Source organism: Sceloporus occidentalis, unplaced genomic scaffold, assembly GCF_023333645.1.
Source record: "Sceloporus occidentalis isolate IW3139 unplaced genomic scaffold, rSceOcc1.0.p SCAF_3, whole genome shotgun sequence".
NCBI lineage: Eukaryota > Metazoa > Chordata > Lepidosauria > Squamata > Phrynosomatidae > Sceloporus > Sceloporus occidentalis.
The window spans coordinates 138,352,583-138,375,761 of NW_028316983.1; the positions used below are offsets into that span (position 1 = coordinate 138,352,583).

The window sequence follows — 23,179 nt, forward strand, 5'->3', positions numbered from 1 at the left end:
AGTTTTTGGGTGGCAGACAATTCACAAAGCTACTGTACGGCTGGCATTTCAGTGTCTCAACCACCTACTAGAGGAAAAGGTTCAGTTAAAGTTATGATTGGGAGGGCCCTAGAAAACTCCACTTCCTGTACAAAGGATATGGAACTCTTTGCTTTTAAAGTCACAGGATAACCAGGGCCTTTATATCAGGAGTTGATGCTAGTTCAGATGAATAGACCATGCTCTGGACCTCAGGGAGAGACTAGAAAAGACTACAGGGGGAGGAAGAAGAGGAGGAGAACAAGGAAGAGCCCTTTAAGTGCTTGTAGGAGACAGCTTACATCCAAAGGGCAACTACTGCAAGTGTGTGTTTGAGGGGGAGGCAATCTCAATAACATCTTTCTGTTCATGTTTCACTTTGAATTGTAACACTGGGAAACATTGGGGTGGATGGAACTTTGCTTGAAATGAGACAGAATGTAAGCCAAATCAGTGGATTATTTCAGTCAGTTTCTCCAGTGGGAATATTGAAACATCTCTACATGTTGTATTACATGTGACCTAAAAATTATACAGAAATCTATAATACCATTCCTGTGCTTTCTTTTGTATTTCTGTCTTACCCTGGAATCTGATGGAGTTGTTGATGATTTCCAGTGAATCAAGTATAGCATTAAATTCTCCCACCTTCACTTCTTTTTTGTCTGCAGGGAAACAAACAAATCGGACTGTTTATGTCAGTTCACATGTTCCTCATTTCCATTAGCTACTATATTAACTTTCCATTGTTGCCATCCTTACAGTCATCTTTACAGTTAAGGTAACATATGAAATGACTCAGAGAAATTAAATGGAGCTTGAGTTGTGGCTAGACTGTAAAACATCACTATTTTTATACTGTACAGTTGTTACAGAGCAAAACATTTTGGAACCCAATTTGTCTAAAATTACTCCAATTTTGACTCCCATAAAGCAGAGCCTCTCAAGAATGGTAGTTTCCCTCTTTTCTAAGAAGGAAAAAATAGATATTCCCTCTACCATAAACTTAATTATGAGACTCAAACATAATATCCATTTCCTTTAAATTATTCCATTTTTTCCTCCTCCAGGTCATAAGCAAAAAAACAACAACCCTGCACTAAAATACAATGGAGAAATCCAGGATTTTAGCATAGCTGTGTTTCAGCACCCAGTGCCGTTATGCTTTCCTCCCCAAGACAGGGATAAACACAGGAGCTCCTGTCTTTTGCATTCCATGTGAACCCCAGACATCTCCTTACCATACAATGAGATGAATTAGGGCCCAAACAGACAGGCCAATATAAAGCTGCTTCAGGTCACTTTGGAAGTATGCTGTTTAAATTATGCATGCATCCTAAGAGTCCAAAAGCAATGCCAAAGCCACACTCAAGTCCTAAGGACAGGAGCGCAGCTTTGGCGCAGCTTCTGGCCTCTTAAGATGCATGTGTCATTTAAACAGCATACCTCCCAAAGAGACCCAAAGCAACTTTATTTTGGCCTGTCTGTTCAGGCCCTTACTTTATATTTGCTCAACCTCTTGATTCCCAACTTTTGCTAAGTCCTGGAATTTCAAAGGGTGATTTTTCAGGTAGGGGTGTAAAAGTGTCTTCCCCACACCAAACTGATATATGATTCTCTATACCTGGGACTGCAAAGAAACTATCTTATTTTGAGAGGGGCCCTGTTTCACTTCTGCACCGGCACAGGATGATCCAATCCTGATAAAGGGTGGGGAGGAAGGAGAAGAATGGTGATGTCATACTAATGCTGCAGGGAAAAGGTACTAGAATTGTTCTGAACCATGAGCAGACAGCAGTGAGGAAGACAGCCTTTCAAAGGGCACATAGCAACATCTGCAAATGTCCTATCTATCTGCAGTGTTATGAATTCTAACTCAGGATTATAAAACTGGGACTTTAGCATAAGTTACTGCATCTTCAATCGCTTTGCTTAATATATATATATATATATATATGGGATAACCTATTAATAACACTACAAAGGGAGATAAATTATGCAAGATAAAAATGGATAAAACAATAGTTCCTACCTGTCAGACAACTGATAAGCAGAGCTAAAAGATATCAGTGAGACTTCTTTGGCCAGAAGAGTGAAGAATATGAGTTTTTTTTCTTTTTTTAAAAAAAGCATATCAAGACTAAACAAAATTCTTTCAGTGTGCCAATAACTAGATAAAAATGTCAAAACTGTCAATCATGACACAGGAGAAAGGGGCAGTTCTTACTGCAGTGGAGTACTTATTCTCTTTAGCATTAACTGAGGATTGAGGGAAAACTTGCAGCTTCATACTGGAGCATCATACTGTGATCACATTAGTTTGTGTGTTAAAAATATGCATGATAGGGAAAGTCAGTCTGAAAAGCATTTCTTCATTTTAATAGAAATATCACAATATGGCCCAAAGTAAGCACTGCTGAATACCAGCTATTTCGATGGAAGAAATTAGAGCCAAATGTTTCTGGCAGCAGGACTATAAAACATGACAGATTCCATCCCTTCTAATGTGCACATTCCCTTCATTTTTGGAAGCTGCTGAACGTGAAGCTCTTTCCAGGGCCAGCCCTACCATTAAGCAGAATGAGAAAACTACCTCAGGCAGCAGATGTTGGTGTCATGACAGGACAGAAAGTAGCTGTTACTCGTTTTATTATGATTGTATTTTTACTGGCAGAGCTGAGGAGAAATGCTTTTGAGATTTGGTGACTAATGTGCAGAAATAAATCAACCATATTTATTGCTTGGTCAATTAATTTAAATATTTATATCCCATCAAATAACATGGTACCTGGGGGCAGCATATAATAAAATATGAAAACAGTAAAAAAAAAAAAAACCTTTAAAACTACAATCAAGACAGTTGAAACAGCTTTCTATGCAATGATCCAGTGACAAATCTAACCACTGCACTTTGTGCTAGGTGCAGCTTCCAAGTCAGCATCAAGGCTAGTCCCATGTAGAACTCATTGCTGTAGTCTAATCGGGAAGTTATCAACACACAGACTACTGTGGCTAGACTATCCCTGTCTATAAATGGTGGTACCTGACCGAACATCCAAAGCACATTGGTCTTAAGCACTCTGAGCCACCTGGATCTTGGAATATTCCTGCTTCCTCAGTGGTGAGCAGCCCCATTTGGGGCTGGTAGCTTACCTAATTCCCATATCTGAGAAGCAACAATCAAAAAAGCCTCTATTTTTCCCCCATGAATCAGCTTATTGCCCCTCACACTACCATTATAGCAGCCAGGCACTAATCCATCACCCACACAAACCCAACTGAGTATGATAACAAGATGTAGAGCTGACTGTCCTAAGTGTCATGATGGTACCCAACCCCAAGCCACCCAGTGGCTTCATATAGATAGTGAAAGCATGGAAGATACAATGGAAACCTACAACATGCCAGAGCTTAATAGACATAGGACTGAACAGGAATCCCCAATACCATCTCTGGAACTGGTTCTGTGGATAGGAGTAAGACCACTGTAGCACAGTGCCTCCTACTCCCAATCCACAGAGCTGGTCCAATAGGATACCATGATTAATAATATCAAAAGTCACTGAGAGATCTAAGAGGATTAACACAGTAGCGCTCCCCCTGTCTTTCATGTGGAGTAGGCTGTCAACCGAGCTTTGCTTTCATTGCTCATAGATTTGAGTATTATGCACCATTGGGCCCGCATTATGAATGTGTGAGTGGACAACAAATGGCAAATATAGTTCAATATAAGTAAATGAAAAGTGCTGCAAAATGTAGCCATACATTGATGGAATCTGAGTTGCTAGTGACTGACTCAGAAAATGAACTTGAGATTTCAGGGAAGATGTTAACTTTGTTGCCATTGTTATACTTGCAGAAATTCAAGGCATTTAATTAAAACAATTTATTTTTGTTTTTAATAGGTCTACAGAAGCAGTGAAAAGGTAAATTCCATGGTAGGGATCATTAGAAAAGGGTAAAATATAAAGCAGCGGATATCACAGAATCCTAGAGTTGGAAGAGACCCAAGTCCAACCCCCTTCTGCCATGCAGGAATACACTATCAAAGCACCCCCCAAAAGATTGCCATCCAGCCTCCATTAAAAACCTCCAAAGAAGGAGACTCCACTAGTCTCCAAGGCAGTGTCTTCCACTGTTGAACTGCTCTTACTGTCAGGAAATTCTTCCTAATGTTTAGGTGGAATCTCTTTTTCTGTAGATGTATCTGTGAAATGTTGGGAGGGTAGGTTGGATGCAACTGCCTCACACATGCAACCCCCAGATCTCACTTCTGTAGCCTCTGAAGTCCCACTGGAGACGCCCCAACTTCTTTATTTTATAGTACTGTATTTTAACTGTTGGTTTTATCTGTTGTTGTGCCATTGTATAAATCATTATATAGATCTAAGGTGTGACCATACTTAGAATACACACAATATTATAAAGATAGAAACAGTACAGAAAAATACAACCAAAATGATTGGTATGGGGCAACTCAACTGTGAAGAAAGGTATACCATTTAGTTAGCCAATAATTTTCTGATAATTTCTAAAGTTCAGCCAAATAATGGGAAATTATCAGATATTTATATTTCCAACCTGCAGTATTTCAATAAAGAATACAGTCAGCCCTTCTTATACACAGATTTTTTTATACAGGGATTCAAGCATACATGGTTTGAAAACATTCAAAAAAAAGTATAAATTTCAAATATCAAACTATTTAATGGGACTTGAGCATACACAGATTTTTTTCATACATGGGGGATCTTGGAACCAAACTCCAGAGTATAACAAGGGTCCACTGTATATACTCAAGAATTCCCACCCCTCTGACAAGGAACAGAAAGCCACTGTAGAGAAATCACTGTTTTAATAGGATAGGGAGGGGCACTGGTCCATTGATCTAATCTATCCTGGAAAAAGTCAAGATCCAACCTATGGGGAATAAAGGAATGTTCCTCTTCCCATAAGCTATTGTCCCTTCAAAAGTGTCCCCACTTCCTGTTTCTTTTTCCATTGGAAAGGTACATTATGGAGGGGGGACAGAATATGTGAGCAGTTTCCAGTGACTGATCAAAGATGACATGGGAATTCCAGCCCAGCTGCTCATCCTTCCCAATGATGGCGAGTGAGTGAGGTGGAGAAGAAGGCATTCAGCCAATGCTTGCAAAGTTTGGCAATAAAAGCACTGCTGCCCTTTGCTTTTCTTCATTCTGGGAAGACAAAGGGAAAGCAAGTTGGGTTTGTATGTAAGGCTACTGGGGGGGGGGGGGAGAGTTCCTCCAATTCCATCCAAGTTAGTTGAAATGTTACATGGGTGTTTATCACACTATACTCTTATAGTGCTACTATTCCACTTTAACTGCTCTAGCTGCCTCCTGTTGCATTCTGGGATTGGCAGTTTTAAGGAGGGGTATTTAGAATTCTCAGGCAGAAGTTCTGAAGTTTAGAACTTCTCTGCCTGAGAATTCTAAATACTCCTCCTTAAAACTGCCAATCCCAGAATGCAACAGGAGGCAGCTAGAGCAGTTAAAGTGGAATAGTAGCACTATAAGAGTATAGTGTGATAAACACCATGGAAAAAGTCCACCCAGTGCTCCAAGGAGTCAGATGAAAGGGGCAGGTAGCCTTGCCCCTGGAATCACTGTGTACGCAGAGGGCTGTGGAATAGGGAATATGGGTTCCCATCCCAGGATAGTTCCCACAACTATCTGTATATAATACATTTCCCACAAACATGGGAATGGCTGCTATGTATAACACATTTTCCACAAAAACATTCAGATTTTTAGTACTGGAAGGATGGGCCACAGCAATCCTAGAAAGTAATAATCACTGTTCATAAATCTGTCAACCTGAGAATTGAAAGAGTCAGAAAATTAATAATCTGTAGGCCTACAACAAGGTTCTTTTTGTGTTTGTTTAGCAACTGAACAGGTATTAATGGAAGAAAAGCACTTGTAAGGCTCTCGATATATCATGGTATACTAGTTGAAACTTAACTGCTTCAACACACTGTAAAACTGCACTTTTCCTCAGCAGTACTGATGTTATCACCTTTCATTGTTTTCTGTCTATCTCTGTTGGACAGGTGAGAGATAATAGGGAAAAATGACTGCAAATATTTCCTGCTCTATGACAAAGCTGTCAGGTGTCTGAATATGTTTCTTCTAGGAAACATATTCAGCAGTAGCTGTGTTGGCCATATAGCAAACTAAAATTACATCCAAAATCCACAAAATAATGACATATTTAGTCAACCAACCAAAATGCACAAAGTACATAATGCAAGCTTTTGAAGCTCCACTGGCTTCTTCATGAGGTAAAGGTGTTAAAAAGCACAAAAAATTTTTTTAATGATGATGATAATGACAGGCCTGCATTTTGTCAACATGTTGTTGTTGTGTTGTTCTGTGTTGAGATGGTATGGAAAAATATCTAAGCAGGCAGGCCTCTACTGCTTCTGGCCATGTGGCACTGGGAAGAAAGCATTCCAGAATCAGAGATAAAACTGAATGCCATTAGCAATACAAAAAGGTGCTTCCTCTTAGATCCAAGATGCCTCCATTCCTTGTGAGGTCCCTTTGTTAGGCAGAGAACATTGAATCTCTCAAGAGGAGCTTCTATGCTTTTGCATTAGAAAAAAATTAGGTACCTGTTTTGGTAAAACATACCAAATGTAGCCCCAATTTTCTTTTAAAAAATGCTTTACCTTTGTTGGAAGTAGAAACCTCAAATAGTAAAGCCCCAGTCCATTGGCTCCCCCTTTAGGATTCCTATGTAGCTGCTAAAATGTGGTATCTTTTCTGTTACAGAAATTGCTTTTGATAGCAAGATCTTTCCTTACATCTTTGAAAGATGCAATACCTTCCCTCTTTTCACCAATCTATAACTAAGGAAGATGATATTTGGATGCCCATGAAAAGAACCAAAGAAACACTTCATTTTTTTCAAATGAGAAACATGATGCATCTCACCAGCCTCTTAATTCAGAACCAGTCTGGAGCATTATACACCAGACTGGCCCAAGATGGGTTGAATGCATGTGCACCATCGTGCACATGGGGCAGCTGCACTGACACCGCATTGATTACACTGGCCTGTCCTCTGTTTTCAGAGTCTCTACTGCTGCTTCCTCACAGGCAGGAGCACCATGTAAAGTCTGCTTGATGTGCCATTGCTTCTGCTGACATTAGAGATAGCCTCCTGGACATGTGATCAACAAGGAGTCTGGGCGCCCATTTCTGTCCTCAATAGAAGTAGTGGCACACCAGGCAGGCTTTCCATGGAACCTCTACCCACAAGGAGGCAGCAACAGTGGCTCCCAAAACATGCCATCTCCTTTCCCTGCATTGCTCAGGCTCTTGGCATGTGGATAACTAGATCAAGCAGAAACAGACCTGATCCAGCTGTCCATGTGGCAAAGGAACCTAAGGTCACTTCAGGGGTTTCCAGAAACACTAGGATTTACCCCAAATTTGCTTAGTTTAGAATAGTGATCCCCAAACTGTGTTCTTTAAGGGATTTTGTACTTCAGCTACCAAAATACCACACTACTGGCCAACATGGTTGAGATTTCTGGGAGCTGAAGTCCAAAATCTCTTAAAGGGCACAGTTTGGGGACCACTGGTTTAGAGCAAAGTCAGGTTATGGGTAGAAAAACATGGATCCTCCTGGAAAGTAGCTGTATTAGCTGCCAAACATGTTCATTTCCCACCTAAAAAAGAGATACTTTAGTCAACAGCTCCATCACAGTGGCAGAGAGGATCTGCGTCCCCATCTCCCTGCACATTGCAGTTTCTTTTGGCTTCTGAAGTCATTCTCCATTCCAGAGTACTGCTGAGTTATGAACCTTGTTCTCATCGCTAAGCTGTTGTGTATTTCATAACAGGAGTCCCATGAAACTAGGCTGATATACTTAGATCCAAATAGCTTGCTCATAAACTAACACACCAGACAGAAACAACTACTCTTCTGGGTTTGTTTTGGAGCATAAATGCTCAGCCTTCTACTCAAGAGTTCTCTAAAAACCACACTGATCTACCTTACATAGCTCTACAAGACAGTTAATGCAATGCTCACAGGACTTTTTATGTGGTCCTCTAAAAATCTTGCAGAAAATAAGATCTACTACACAAGGATATGAAATGCAATCTGTACCACTGATGGGAGAACAAAGTTAATCAATAGCATAAACTAGCCTAGCACCTTGTACATAAATAAATAAATATGGATAGTAAATATGAATGTTGAAGCTTTAAAAACACTTTAAAACAACTCTATGAATAGAAATGGGAAGACATGCAGGAGACATAAAATTATGGAGTTGTCTTAATCAGATCACATCTCTGTTGTGTTTCCACAATTCAGTAGCTCTACATGATAGAACTCTTTCATCTGTAAATAAAATTAGCTATTCCCCACCCCCTCCAACTGCAACTTAGCCATTGTTGATTTCCCACCGGCATCAAAGATTAAATAAGTGCAGATGACGGATTTAGAAGAGAAGATTCTTGTGATCAAAAGGATTAGTTATGAGAGGGTGTTTGATGGATGAGCAGCAGCAGGCAGAAGCATTCCATTGCAGAACTATTTCTGGCTCTAGCCAACTGGATTAAGGAATTTACAATATGTAAAAATCAGGAACAAAGTGGCTTCTTTCCAGCACTTATGTTAACAGGCAGGAGGGGAGAGTTGCATGTATCAGATCCTATGATCCCTCACCTACATGCCCTACCCCCAATATTCCACTTTTTGGGCTATATCCAATTATTAATCCCATCTAGACTAGATCTAATGAATCTACTGCTAAATAGTAAGTCAAGATTAATATAAATCCTAATGATTCAATGGATCTACTCTAGTAGGACGAGCGATTGGATTTAGGCTGATGGTAGGAATCATGCAGTTCTCTTGTTGAGCTGTAGCTTCTACAGTTCCTCATCCTTAGACAGGGACTTGAAGTTAAACTACAACTGGAAGGATGCATATTTTCCAGCCCTGTTTCCCAACCCCTTTAGCTTCTAGCCCAGGCCTTATGCAGCCATTCGCTGCTCCCTCTGCATTCTTAGTAGCTGACAGGACCCTATCTACCTTTCCCAACATCCCAGTTGGTCTCTCACTTCTATAATGGTGCTTTGACTGCTTCGGGTAATAGCAGTTAAAAAATGAACTCCGTGGAGATGGCTAGGGGAGAGCATATGGGGAAACTGTGTATGCATTTATCTGTGTCTATACACAAGTACAGTATGTACAATTTCTAAGATGACACCAAATGTGGTCCATGTGGAGGAAAAAGCTGGAGACCCTTGTTCTGGCCTCTTTAACAGTGGCATGGATCCACAAATGGTTGGTAGTGGGACCCCTAATAAAGCTACCACCATGTAGTAAGGCCCCATTTAAGGCCACTGCATTACATGCCACTGCATAATTTTACATTTTGAATATATGATGCATCTGGCCAAGTCTACAACATCTTTCACTTAGTTACCAATGTGTTACAAGATCTCTTTGCATACTGATGCAAGTAATAAAAATTAGATAACCCAGTAAAATACGGAACATCTCTATTTCATTCAACTTGAAAACATTTTCATTACAGTGTTAGTGGAACCATGAGCACTGCTTTTAACATACTGAAGTTAACATTGGTTAGGGATTCCTAGGGTTTGATGAGATGGTAACCCTTAAAGTGAACAAAATTTGGCTACCAGTCCTGAGGAATAGCAAAATAAGGACTCAGCAAATGCAAATGGGAAACCATTCAGTCAGGGGCTTTCCCAGCAGATAATGACCACCAATTAGTAGACATTAATCCTCTTTTGCATTAGCCTCCCAGCCTGAGGCCGGCCATCAGCACAGAACAAGACACATGCAAATCACTCCTGCATTCCCAGGCTCACACAGTATATATAGACCCAATTTTTCCAGGCAAGCATTATCTGAAGATGCCAGCCACAGATGCTGGCAAAACATCAGGAAGAAAATTTTCTGGAACATGGCCACATAGCCCGAAAATCCCACAAAAAAACCAAACAAACCATATCCTGTTCAATTTCTGGCATCTCCAGGTAGAAGATGCAGCTGTACTACAACTCTCACAATCCCTGTTAGTCATGGCCAGTGCTGGCTGGATATAGTAGGGCTAGTAGTACAACAGACCTGGAGGTCAGCCAAATGGGAAAAGCTGGCATAAATGCTAGCTTGACCAGTGATGTGAACTGGCATTCTTACACCTCTAAAGCTCAGTTTGTGTTTCTACAATTAATTTGCTTTGAGCTTTGAAATGGGAATAACAGCTTTTTATTCCTGGCTATATGGAGCATCCTGAGAACATACCCTGTTTTGCCTTTCACATCTGTAATGGGACTGGATATATCTGTAGTTCTCAGGATGGGTAAATACTAACGTGGAACTGAGTAACCACACAAATAAAAACAGTGAAGTAAAACATCCTGTCTTCTCCCTGCAGCTTACATTTGTAGCATAGAGAATTTTTTTTAAATGATAATTCAGCAAATGCTTACTGTTTGGAGAACTCTGTACCCAATAGTAAAGCTAATTGCCTAAAGCCACAAAGATTTAATTTTGATCATCATCCTATCCTGTCAGAAAATGCCAGGATGTTAACTTGCAAGTATGATGTATTATATAATGTAAGGAAAGGATTCTTTGCCAAGCTGATTAAAATTTGAGAAGTAGAATTTTGTTCATTTTTTTGGCTTTGATGGAAGCTCATCATAACTAGCTGAATATTCTTAGGACTGAATAGAGTGCTTATGTGTCCTACTTTAAGGACAGATATTCCCAGTTTGAACCTGTCTTGCATTTTGGGGTGAGCAGACTTTAAGCTTACTGAGAGTGCATCTACACTGTAAAAGTAATGCAGTTTAATTGCCATGTGGCTCCATCCTGCAGAATCCCCGGATTTGTAATTTTGTGAGGGACCACCACTCTTTGGCAGAGAAGGCTAAAGACCTTGTAAAACTATAAATCCCAGTATTCCATAGGATGGTGCTACAACACTTAAGGTGGTGTCAAACTCCATTATTTCTACAGTGTAGATGCACCTTAAGTCTACCAGAACTTCACTATTTACCAACAAGAGTCAACATGCAAAACAGTGGCTCAAGAAACCAGAGATAGAATTTCAGAAGATACTTCAGGACACATGCCTAGGACAGAAATGTGTCTGTAGTACCAAAACTGCAATTCGCAGTTCACATGACAGTCTATTCACACAAAGCTATTTCTTCCTTCCTATTATCTTGATTTCAACACCCCATTTAGAAGTCAAAAGCAGCTTTTAATGGTCACTGTTGTTACATGACAGGAGTAGGAAACAGCTGCTGGTCTACTACAAATCACCAGGATATCTAGCAGTAGATCCTGATCTATTTGCTACGTCTACCATCTCTGAAGGGCTATCCAGTCTAAATCCAGTTTACTGATAAAGAATTATACTGAGAGGACAAGAATGCAGACTGAACTCACCCAATCGCTCTTCCTGCTATAGTGAGATATATTGTATTACTGTGACACTGGATTTCTCAGATCTCCCACACTAGATCTTTCAGATCCCCTCACTCTGGGCCTCTCAGATCCCACCACACTGGGTGTTTCAGATCCCACCAGTTGGCCCCAAATATATTGTGACAACTGGGTTACACATGATTCTTCTCCTGCCTTTGAGGTTTCTTTTCCCTCAGAACTATCCCTCTAGCCTCCCACTGACTTAAGTGTTTCTGCTATTAAGTGCTTTTAATGGTGGCGTGTTTTGAAGTTGTATATAAATCACTGCAGGCCACTCTTTTATTTACAGCCTTTTATTTACAGTCAGAACTTATAATAGAATCTTTTTTGGTAGTTGGCTCTCAAGGCTTGTTGTATAATATATATCACAGCAGTTGTTACAAATTGTCTTTGTTCAAGTTCCTTTACTGACTGTTTCCCACCTGAAGCTGTGTCTTTAATTCTCTAAACACCAGTTTAATAAACTAGCTCTTTTCTTCACTACTAACATAATACACTCCTCTAATATCACTGGACTTCTTTGTCCTTTTCAGATCTTTTCTCCATTACATAGGAATCTGAATCCTATAAGGGCTAAACTCTTATCTGCATCTCTGGCAGTTCTAACTGCTCTCAGCAGTTCCTGACACACACTCTCTTCTTAATGGCTCCTCCTTCTTTTTTATATCCGCTCATCAGGCAGCTCCCACCTTTTCACCAGCCTGTTCTAAACATTCAAATCTGCCAGTGCTTCTCTACAATTACTATGGCCCAGTACAGACGGTCAAAAAGTTCTACCTTCGGGCCAATCCAGGGTTGTGGTGTGCAGATATTGCATGCCCCTGGATCAGCTGGAAACCATGCTGAGGCCAGCTAACAAAGCCCAAAGCTGGCCACAAAAGAAGCAGGGAAAAACCACTCCTTGCTGGTGGTCCATTCTGGACCACAGCAGTGGCCGGCCTCAGGACCGCAGTCTCTGGTCATCAAGGTCCCACACCAATCAGGGGTTGATTAAGGCAATAATACTGATTTCCAAATCAATATTTACACATTAAAAAAATAGCATGTCAGTCCCACTGCTCTCAGACTTTGGAAAGATTCAGTTTCTAATAGTTCACTAGGGATATAAATCTTCAACTATTTGGGTTTCACATGTTAGGAGAAATAATTTCCAGACCAGTTTTCTTACCAATGCTGGAGACTCATAGTATGTGTTTCCAGAAAGACACATCTTTCATGCAAAGAAGCCCTAATTTTGTACAAAGCCCTACAGGTGCTTCTAGACATTTGTTTAATGCAAAAATTGTGGGGGGGTTTGTACGGGATTTCAGGCTAGGGGGCTGTGTTCTGGAAGAGTTTATTCCTGACGTTTTGCTGGCATCTGTGGCTGGCATCTTCTGAAGATGCCAATCACAGATACTGGTGAAACATCAAGAACAAACCCTTCCAGTACACAGCCACATAGCCCCCAAAACCCACAAAAAACTATGGATACCAGCCATGAAAGCCTTTGATTTCATACAAAAATTGTGGATTTTGTGAAAAGCATATAATCCAATTTCTAGAAGCATACTTTAGTTAAAGGCATTCCTTTCTATATCTTCTAGACTTGGGGAGGTTGCCTTCTTATCAACTTTAGGTTTTGAAGATGACTCCAATGCAGCTTAAAAAAAAAACCTCTCCCAGTAACTAGTCTAAAGGCACCAGATCTTATCTGATCTTGTAATCTAAGCAGGGTCAACCTTGGTTAGTGCTTGAATGAGAGACCACGAATGACTACCAGGTGCTGTAGGCTATATTTCAGAGGAAGGAACTGGCAACACCACTTCTGAGTATTCCTTGCCTAAAAAAACCCCACATAAATCAACAGGCTATTTGAGGTCACATACGCAAAGAATCTTCCAGCTGGGGTGGAGCCACTGGTAAACTCAATTCTGGGAGTAGTTCCCTTTGAAGCCCTTAGTACATGGCAACCCTGTGGTAGTTTCATGTTTGTTGTTGTTGTGTGCCTTCACACTGTTTCCAATTTATGGAGATCCTAAGGCGAACTTATCATGGGGGTTTCCTGGCAAAAGTTGTTCAGAAGAGGTTTGCCATAGCTTTCCTCTGAGGCATTAGGGTTGCCATAAGTCAGAAATTACTTGAAGGCACACAGCCACAACAACAAAGATGGCAGTCCTTTAGTAAGACATCTCTATAGAGCTAAAATACATGAGCACATTGGGAACTATCCATGGTCCTGACTGCCCTTCACAAGAATGCCTTTAGTCATTTTCTTTTCCTTCCTTTATTTTGTGCCACTCTGAGATTCCATGATATAGAGCTAACTTTCTGAATATGTAAACTCCCATATTTGAACTATATATAAAGGAAAGAATATATATTAAAATATATAGATACATCACAAGCCAAAGAGCCAAAGAGAGAGTTTAAATGTATGTGCAATTTATGTCTTTCACCATTAGAAGAGCAGAATCTACTTGGGTTATATTATGCATTGTTTTAAAGAAGAAGAAAAAGGCACTAGGTGCTTCTTTTTCAGAAACATAAATCTAAATATATATTATGGAAGGGGAGTACTATTTGTATATGTTGTAAGTCTAGGTGTTAGTTTGTATTCCTGTGAACACAATAATATTCTGATTTATGTGTAATCAAAAGGATATTGTAACATCTTTGAGAGAAAGAGCTATAACTGAGACGTTTTAACATAACCTATCACAGGGTTTGCTGGGCAAGATTTGTTTAGAGCAGTGATGGTGAACCTTTTGCAGACTGAGTTCCCAAACTGCAACCCAAACCCCACTTATTTATTGCAAAGTGCCACATCCCTCTGGCTTTCTAGTGATGAACTCTGGCAAATTCTGTTCCAGGGCAACAGCATGTGTGCCCACAGAGAAGGCTCTGAGTGCCACCTCTGGCACGTGTGCCATAGGTTCACCACCACTGGTTTAGAGGGAGTTTGTTCTTGCCTTCCTCTGAAGCTAAGAGAATGTGACTTGTTCAATGGCTGAGTGGTCTCCAGAGCCCTAGTCCAGTGCGTAAAGCACTATGCTACAATGATTCCTTGGAAAATACAGTGGGCCCTTTGGTATCTGCTGAGGTCTGGTTCCAGGACCCCCTGTGGATACCAAAATCCATGGATGCTCAAGTCTCATTAAATATAATGGCATAATAAAATTGTGTCCCTTATATAAAAGGGAAAAATCAAGGTTTGTTTATGGGAATTTGTATATTTTTAAAGCATTTTCAAACCATGGATGCTTGAATCCCTGGATAAAAAAATCTATGGATAAGGAGGGTTGACTGTATTAGAGTGAATATGTGGAGAGATCTTGTAGCACCTTTGAGACCAACTGAAAGAAAGAAATTGATAGCATGAGCTTTCGTAGACTTCAGTCTACTTCCTCAGATGTATTGTGTTTAAGATCCTAGTTTCGTTGAAATACCTATCAGCATCATTGAGTTTGTTTGTTGGGAGTTACCTGTTTCCTGGGAGAAATAAGTCCAGATCACTACACACCACACACATACTGAGTACACATCTGCTTTTCTAAAAACAAGAGGACATAAAAGCAAGACTGAAATTACCATGATGCAATTTGTCTTGGGCACCAGTTTCCTACAGCAATCTGTCATCCTCCTTCCTCCAGTCTCTCTATGTGTACATTGTTTAAAATAACTAAGCACCAGTTGAGAGCTTGTAGGACAGTGCTGTAATCATTTTTCATTTCAAGTGCAAGCATTTCTAAAGCCAGCAGTGCTAAAAAAAGGGCTTAGCTTTGGATCTTGACCAGGTACTGCATATATATGCGCAGCACTGCTCCTCACACATTCTTATTTTTTTAGGTTTTCTGCTAAAACATTTGTCTCTACTCCTTTATAATTTATTGTAGAGTGCAAACAAGACAAATGATGATGTTCAACATGTGTACACAAAGAGGCTCTTCATAATATAATTCAAGCCATACACTTTATTGGGCTTTTAAAGAGATGTGAGCCTATGAGCCTCATCAGCCCAACCCCCTTTATAGCTTGCAAAAAAGAGCCTCTATGAAGTAGTGCTTAATGACCATTTCTACATACACTTGGGTACTTCGGCATAGTATGGGTTCTCACTGATTAAAACTGGTAAGCTGGTTTTAAAACCTTGGGCACTCATTAAAACAAATGACTGGGCAAAATTCCCAAAGGCCTGACTCACTTCCGAATCATGCTGACCCACTTTACTGTGATTATTTTTCTAAGCACCATTTGCAACTGTTGATTAAATCTGATCTACCTAATAGAACACCTATGAATTCTAAACAGGAACACTTGTTTCCCAAGGTCCCATGTCTAAAAAAAAAAAAAAAAAAAAAAAAAGGGGGGGGGGGAGGAATTGGCTTAGTTAGGAAGCCAGAGAGAGTTCTTGTGACTCCAATTGCCAAAGGAGTTGATTTTGACCATCTCTTCCAAGGCCAGATTGCCATGAGCAGAAACAGAGTAGGTGCTGTTACCCATTTCTTCCTTCACAGGGAGACTACGCAGTGAAATGTGGATGGGAGATAGGGCAGAGAGAAAAGGAACAGAAGATTCCACTAAGGAGCCCTGGTGGCGCAATGGTTAAATGCCTGTACTGCAGTCACTACTCACAAACCATAAGGTTGCGAGTTCAATACCAGCAAAAGGGCTCAAGTTAGACTCAGACTTGCATCCTTCCAATATCACTAAAATGAGTACCCAGATTGCTGTGGGCAATTAGCTTACATTTTGTAAATCGCTTAGGGAGTGCTTAAGTGCACTGATAAGTGGTATAGAAATGTACTTGCTATTGCTATCTTATCCAGTAGTTCAATTTTTTTTCAGAAGCCTTAGTCAAGTGAGCTGCTCTACTTTATTTCAAACCTTCAGTCAGGGTCTATTGATGGCTACCAATTTAGACAGCTTTAAGGAGGAAGAGGCGAATTCATGGAGGATTAGACTATCAATGGCTCCTAGTCATGATAGCTACACACTACTTCAGGATCAAAGACAGCATGACAGGGGAATTATATGCATCACTAACAGAGAGATGTGCCTCTAAAGTAATCTTTCCACATTTATTTTGAGACTATTGCTATTTCCCCATTTAATTACTTAATTTGGAACAGACCTTGGAAACTGAATAAACAACAAATGTATGGGTAAAGGTCGGCGTACTGGTACCGAGCTGGCAATCTCAAATCTAAATATGTAATAACAAAAAATTATTTAACTTGTGCATTGTCCAAATATCGCCTCCTTCAGTTTGAGCTGATGCACTCACTGTCCTTTCATCACTTTTCAATGAAAACCTGACGCAGTGACTGAAAACTCTGACCCAGGCCCTCTGATTTCAGCAAAGAAGCTTTTATCATATGCTTTAGTTCCCCACTGAAAACTTAAGATTTAAAAGAGCCTGTCTTTCATTAGATTAGTGCCCATTCATGGTTAGAATGTTTTTGTTGTACTTTTCCTTTTTAATATGGTGCTACATTAAACAATGCGACAACTGTAGCTGTTTTGCCCAACTCCCTTTTTTATTGTCCGAGGTGATTCACAGGGGCCTTTGGTTTCTCAATGAAGATACATTAACCAAGTTATTGTCAAGCTAGTAATTATGAGGAGTATCAATAGATGGAGACTTCTACAGACACATCTTCCCAGGTGGCACTGCACTACTGAAAAAAAGAATCTCAGCTGGTCCTGAAGTGTTAATGAATTTGCTACTTCCAGCTATTTCTACATGAGATGCTCTCTGGTCAGATGCCTGGGAGGAAAAAAGAAGAGGAATTAAATTGATAGAGACAAGTCTTACTTCACTTTTGTAATTGCTGTAAATATGCTGACTGAATGAAAGCTATTGTAATTTTATTACAAACCATTTGAGGCTTGTGGGGTCTAAACAAACTGATATGTTGCTGACTCTTAGCAGCATTAACATCTGTCAGTGATATTCTGATAGAAGGGCTCTCCTTTGATCTGGAACCAATCAAAGGGGCATTGACTGGTTTAATGCTCAGTGGATTCAACACTGAATTTTTCTGGCTGGCAAATCATCTACTGACTTTAATGTTAGGTACTAAACTTGCATTTACTCTTGCTGGTGGAGGGGGGGGGGAAAGGATTACCCTACTTCTTATTTGCATTCTAGTAGACACTCCAGTCTATTAGCCCTGAATTTGGGACATCAGCCCACCTCAAGGGTCAAGCCCACCTCTTCCTGCCTCTTTCTAAGAACTTTATCATTAAGAACAAAATGAATTTAAATTCACAGGCAAGACGCAATGCCTCATTCTCTGGTAAACCTGAAGAATAGTGTTGAAGATGAAACATTCAGCACAGGCATACCTCAGTTAGCAAAGGCCTTTATCACACCAGGCTCATAAGGCACTACAGTCACATTAGTCTAAGAAATGGAAACATACTGGGTTGAGCATAGTCATGATCGCACAGTTCTTCCAAATCACCACAGTGCTGCTTCTGTGCCAGCCTCTGTCTTCCTCACAACAGCCCGCATAGCCCTGCATCCCTGCCCTTTGCCCTTCCCAGCATGCCTTGTAGCCTGTATTTATTTTCTTTTTAGCACAAGTATGACATCATGGCAATCCAATTTAAAAAATAGATATATAAAAGAAATTGGAAAAGAAAGGAAAAGAAAAAGAGTCTACTTTGGAATAGTGAGCGCGTAGAGAGGGAGAGGAGCATAATGATACTCACTAGCACCATGTGACTTCCCCCATATTGGAACTAGTTTGGGAGCCACTTATCACAGGTGCATCAACAGTGGAAAAGCAGTATGATTGGGAGGCATTGATAGGTTTTGCCCATCAAAAAGAAGTAGTGCTCCAGACCAGCTACTGGACAGACATGGCACTGTGTGATAAGGTACAGCCACAGATGCCAATATCCTGCTCTGATTTAAAGCCTCATGTGATAAAGTCCAAAGCCTCTGACAAGTTCCTTTTTGCAAAGTCTTTTTATACCCATCTAGCTCCTCCTTGTCTTCTGTTTAGCTGAGACTTTTATTTTTATTTATTTATTGCAACATTGGCATTGGGAGGATGATAAAGTAAGGCTGGAGAAAGACAGATCTTTAGTGCCAGCCTGCAGCAATGTGACTGCAATAAACAATGCCATAATGCTTGAACTGGGAAAGAACTGGATTCTACTCTCAATCCTACTGGAGCTCTGTGTGCTTGATCACAACAAACAAGGTGAACAGCAGGGGCCCCCACATTCTCTTACTGAGCATACATGAACACAAAAACAGAGAAAGGGGGAGAAAGCAGAAGCCTGCCTCACCAGCTACCCACAGAATGATCAAGCATAGATCTGTAAGTTTGGCCACCAAAATGAAGATCATAACGAAAGTGGTGAATGAAAAAGTTATTTCTGAATACATTTTGCATTTTGGAAGAAGGTTTCAGGTCTCTAGAAGGATCAAAATGTTTTTGCTTACTTATGCAAGGCTTACCAGACCTGGTTGTTTCCTTTCACATTGCGTATTGCTAGTTTTGAACAGAAAGTTAGCTGAAACATATTTAACTGTTCTTTTTATGGTCTAGGAACCTAAAGCTCTTATTTCCATATTATTTCTTCCACTGGTGCCAAAGTTTCTGTTAAAGAAATAAAGTGTAGGCCCTAGGAATATATCTACTTTGCTAACTGAGCTATACCCGTACTAGCACTGCTATGAACATGTGAAGATTCAACCAGTGGCAGAATTTACAGATCTCATCACACAGAGGTTTTCTTCATATGATTTTGAAGGATCAAGACATAGTGGGACCTTGAAAGAATAAGCAGGAAACTGTCCAAGCACAAAACCTCTTTGCCATGTAGGTCGCAGTTAGTAGGGAAAGCTCATGCTTATGGTGAAATGTTTATAAGCAGCCATGAGATCAAAGGAAAATTATGACAGACACCATTCTGCTCAGTCATACTGAAATCTGTGATCATCAGTTCTTAAAAATTCCAGGACAAAAGTAAGAACAAGTTAAACATTTATAAGCCATTCCAAAACAGCCCTGTACACACACGGTGCTATTAACAATATTAGCTGGAACTTAAAAGAAACAAGTTTAGACATGTACAGTCTGGAATTAGTGCTTGGTCATTATCGGTTAGTTTGCATTGCTGTCATAGTCCTTTGAGTGGTTAATTGCTGCTCCTGTGTAATTCTGAAAGAAGGCTATATAGGCTTTCTAGAAATGGCTGTTTTATGGTCAGACTGCTATCTTGCAATCTCTTTAATAGCATGTACTTTTAAAGAAAGGGTTGTTTCAGTTCACTAAGCTTCAATTCATTGAGCCTTAAAAGAAAATTCTCCCTATAATATAAATAGCCTGCTACGGAAGACCTGAAAGCCCTACATGTTGTTGCTGGCTGTGAAAGCAAACAGAGACTTGGTTGCTTTCTCACCTGTATGGCACAGACTTAAGGCCACTATAGCTATCCAAGCAATGCAACACCATTATAGCTGAACCAATTTATAAAGGTGTTTTTTCATCACAGACAAGAAGGCAAGATTTAGTTAAAAGGTATTGATTGATTGATTGATTGATTAACTGATGATTGATTCTTAAGATGTTTCTATATTGCCTCCCACACCACAAAGGCTCCCGAGATTAAAACAATGCAAAGAGAAAGCATTAAATACATTAAAATATTCAATAAAAACTATCTTTACTGGGGGGTGGTGGTGGTGATGTAAGTGGTAGTGTATTAATTGACAACAAAGACAGAAGCATCTATATGTTGACAAGGGATTTTGATAGAGTTAACCAAACATGTTTGGTTGTTAATGCGTCTTAATAATAGTATTAAATAGTTCAGAAATGCAATTATGCATCCATGCAATGCAGAGTTTGGCTTATAATGCTTTATGTATATATTTGAAAGGAGCAACTAGCAATTATGCTGATTTTGGTTATGAGACACCAGCAAAGCAAGGAGGGGGCAGCAAATACCAGCTGAATCCTCCAGTCTCACTTGTGTCTGTGGCTTCTTGAACAGTGCTGACATGCAATGTAGCAGAAGTAAGAACTGTCCGGTATAGTGCTGATTCCTGCAGGATAGCTAGAGGAGGTAGGATGCAGATTTGCTCAGACCGACAACATGCATTTAGCAAAGGCTAGAGTTTTGCCTAGTGCAAAGAGCCTAAAGCCAAGTCCATGGATAAATGTTGTCTGACATCCCATTTAAAGCATGGCTCTGTTCCAGCTGGAGCGCCCTCTGTTAAGACAGAGAACTAAGGAACATTTAGGCTTGCAGGGGTTCCCAGCTACAATTGCTTTCTCCATTAACTATTTATATAAACTAAAATATTTTCCACAACCTTTGGAAACAACAACTCTTTATAGATATGCAGCTGAGAAATGTCTTCCCATCTAGCAGTAATGGTACCAAAAATATGATGCAAGTGCCAAGTCCCTCATCTCCACACAGGTTGAATACTAAAGATGCCAATGGGACCAGGTCAAAGAAGACATACAACTTCAGCTGCATGTTAAGATCCCATAAGACTGGGGTTCATGCAGAGCTTTGGAAAGTTTTGACTATACCTCCCAGAACTCTCTAAGCAGCATGGACAGTGCCCATGTTGGCTGGGAGACTCTGCGAGCCAAAATACAAAACATAATTTTCCTAGATATGCTAGGATCCATATCTACTTAGCAACTACATCTGTGATTTTTTAATTAAAAGCATAAATCAATCATCTGAAAACAAATGTCTACACTTCACATCTTCAACAAGTAGATATGGATCCTGCACAAAAGCCTCATGTGTGAAAATGGTGCTTGCCCACAAATCCATGCTCTTTTCAATGAGATTTGACCAGGAGAAGAAGATGACCATAAGCATAAGCCATGCATATAAAAACTTATTTTCTCTTTTTCTTTATGGTTCATGAGGCCATAAGAACAACTGAAAAAAGATTATCTACATTCTTCTTCATCCAGTGTTATTTTCTCAGCTTTTTGAACAAGGTAACCCACATGGCCAATTGTAATACTGTAATACTATACACATATGTATAGAATGACAGGTTTTCTTAAAACAACAACAATAACACAAGTAATATTACTTATAAGTAATAGGCAGTGGTATACTAGTATACCTGGTGTGGAAATTTTTTAAACACACTCCACTCTTCAACAGCCTTTTCTGGGTCTGGCGGAGGTACTGGCTGGGTAGCTAAGGGAGGGACATTTCTTTACCACCGGGTCAGCAGAGCCACCAGACCCCGAAGGCAGCCTAGCTCTACCAGCAGTTGCTAATGGAGGTGGGCTGCTCCTGCCATCCTGGAGCCCTCTTTGAGTCTGGCGGAACTGCTGGGCAGGTATGACCAGCAGAGCTGCCAGATGCAGAAGGCTGCCCTTTTCTACCGAGGTGTCACCTGATGTGGTCCACATACCCCTGCACCTTACTATTGACACTGCTGGTAACAGGCTTGACAGAAATGCATAGAAGTCCCTAAAGCAAACCACTGGCCAAATATTTTCCATCCTTAGTTCAAAAATGAACACCAGTTGATACCAACTGGTGAAGGAAAGTTATTGCACCCTTTGAATGGTAGGTAACTTCATGTGTGTACAAACACAGGGGTTCCCAGGAGATACAAGATAGAATTTCACAGGGTATAACAAAGTCTGGCCTCGAGTGGTGAGTCACAAGTCATCACTCATTTTTTTCTAAATAAATAATAATTTAATTTCTTGATTTAGATTGGCATTTTATGCAGTGTGAGTTAAAAGCTTATTTTCAAAAGTTCACTTTGTTCACCCACAGAATTGTATGTGGTTCAATTTGTGGTTAAAAAATTATAAATTAGACTTCTTCCTCCTCAAATGTGATATTACATTTGTAGTCGGTGTGAACATTAATAAACATTTCCTAAAGGTATGGGGAACAGAGAAGGTTGGGAACCATTGTACTAACATGTATGTGTGGAAGAGAGCTATCCCTTTATGGCAAGAAAATCTTATTACAATGGGCAGCAAACAGGGGCTGGAGAAGAGGAAGAAAAAAAGTTTCTATGGACCAATACAGACAGGCCAAAATAAAGCTGCTTCAGGTCACTTAGGAGATATGCTGTTTAAATAATACATGTGTCCTAAGAGTCTGGAAGCTGCACGAAAGCTGTGCTCCAGTCCTTAGGACTGGATCGTGGCTTTGGTGCAGCTTCCAGACTCTTAGAACACATGCAACATTTAAACAGCATACCTCCAAAGTGACCTAAAGCAACTTTATTTTGGCCTGTCTGTATCGGGCCTATATCACTTTCCTACCAAAACTGCCACCTGTCTCTGACTCACAGCCAATGTTAAGAAAGTTAGTATGAAAGGCGTTACTGTAGTGATTCTCATACTTTTTACCCTTGTGATCCCTTTATATCTTCATCTAGATATCAGAGGTTCCCTCCACTTGACAATAATAATAATAATAATAATAATAATAATTATTATTATTATTATTATCTAATCTCCTTAACCATCCTTTCTTTAATATATTGACTTCTACATGGAACCCAGCAAAAGTCTCAGTAATAAAATATTCAAAATTCAGCTTCCTCAGACTAATGAGATCTCTCTATGCAGTGCCCACTTTAAGAACACAAGGGGAAACACCTGGAAGCAAAGAAGACAATCACCTTCCAAGC

At 40.1% G+C, this 23,179-nt stretch overlaps 1 protein-coding gene across 1 annotated transcript in view; it reads right to left on the reverse strand.

The window, feature by feature from the left end:
• The window catches only part of LOC149316874 (gamma-aminobutyric acid type B receptor subunit 2-like), a 360,242-nt gene that overhangs the window by 139,984 nt on the left and 197,079 nt on the right, over positions 1-23,179 (reverse strand). Inside the window, exon 9 of the mRNA XM_089516428.1 lies at positions 603-683. Coding sequence (XP_089372554.1) covers positions 603-683 — 81 coding nt within the window. The remainder of the gene's footprint in view (positions 1-602; positions 684-23,179) is intronic.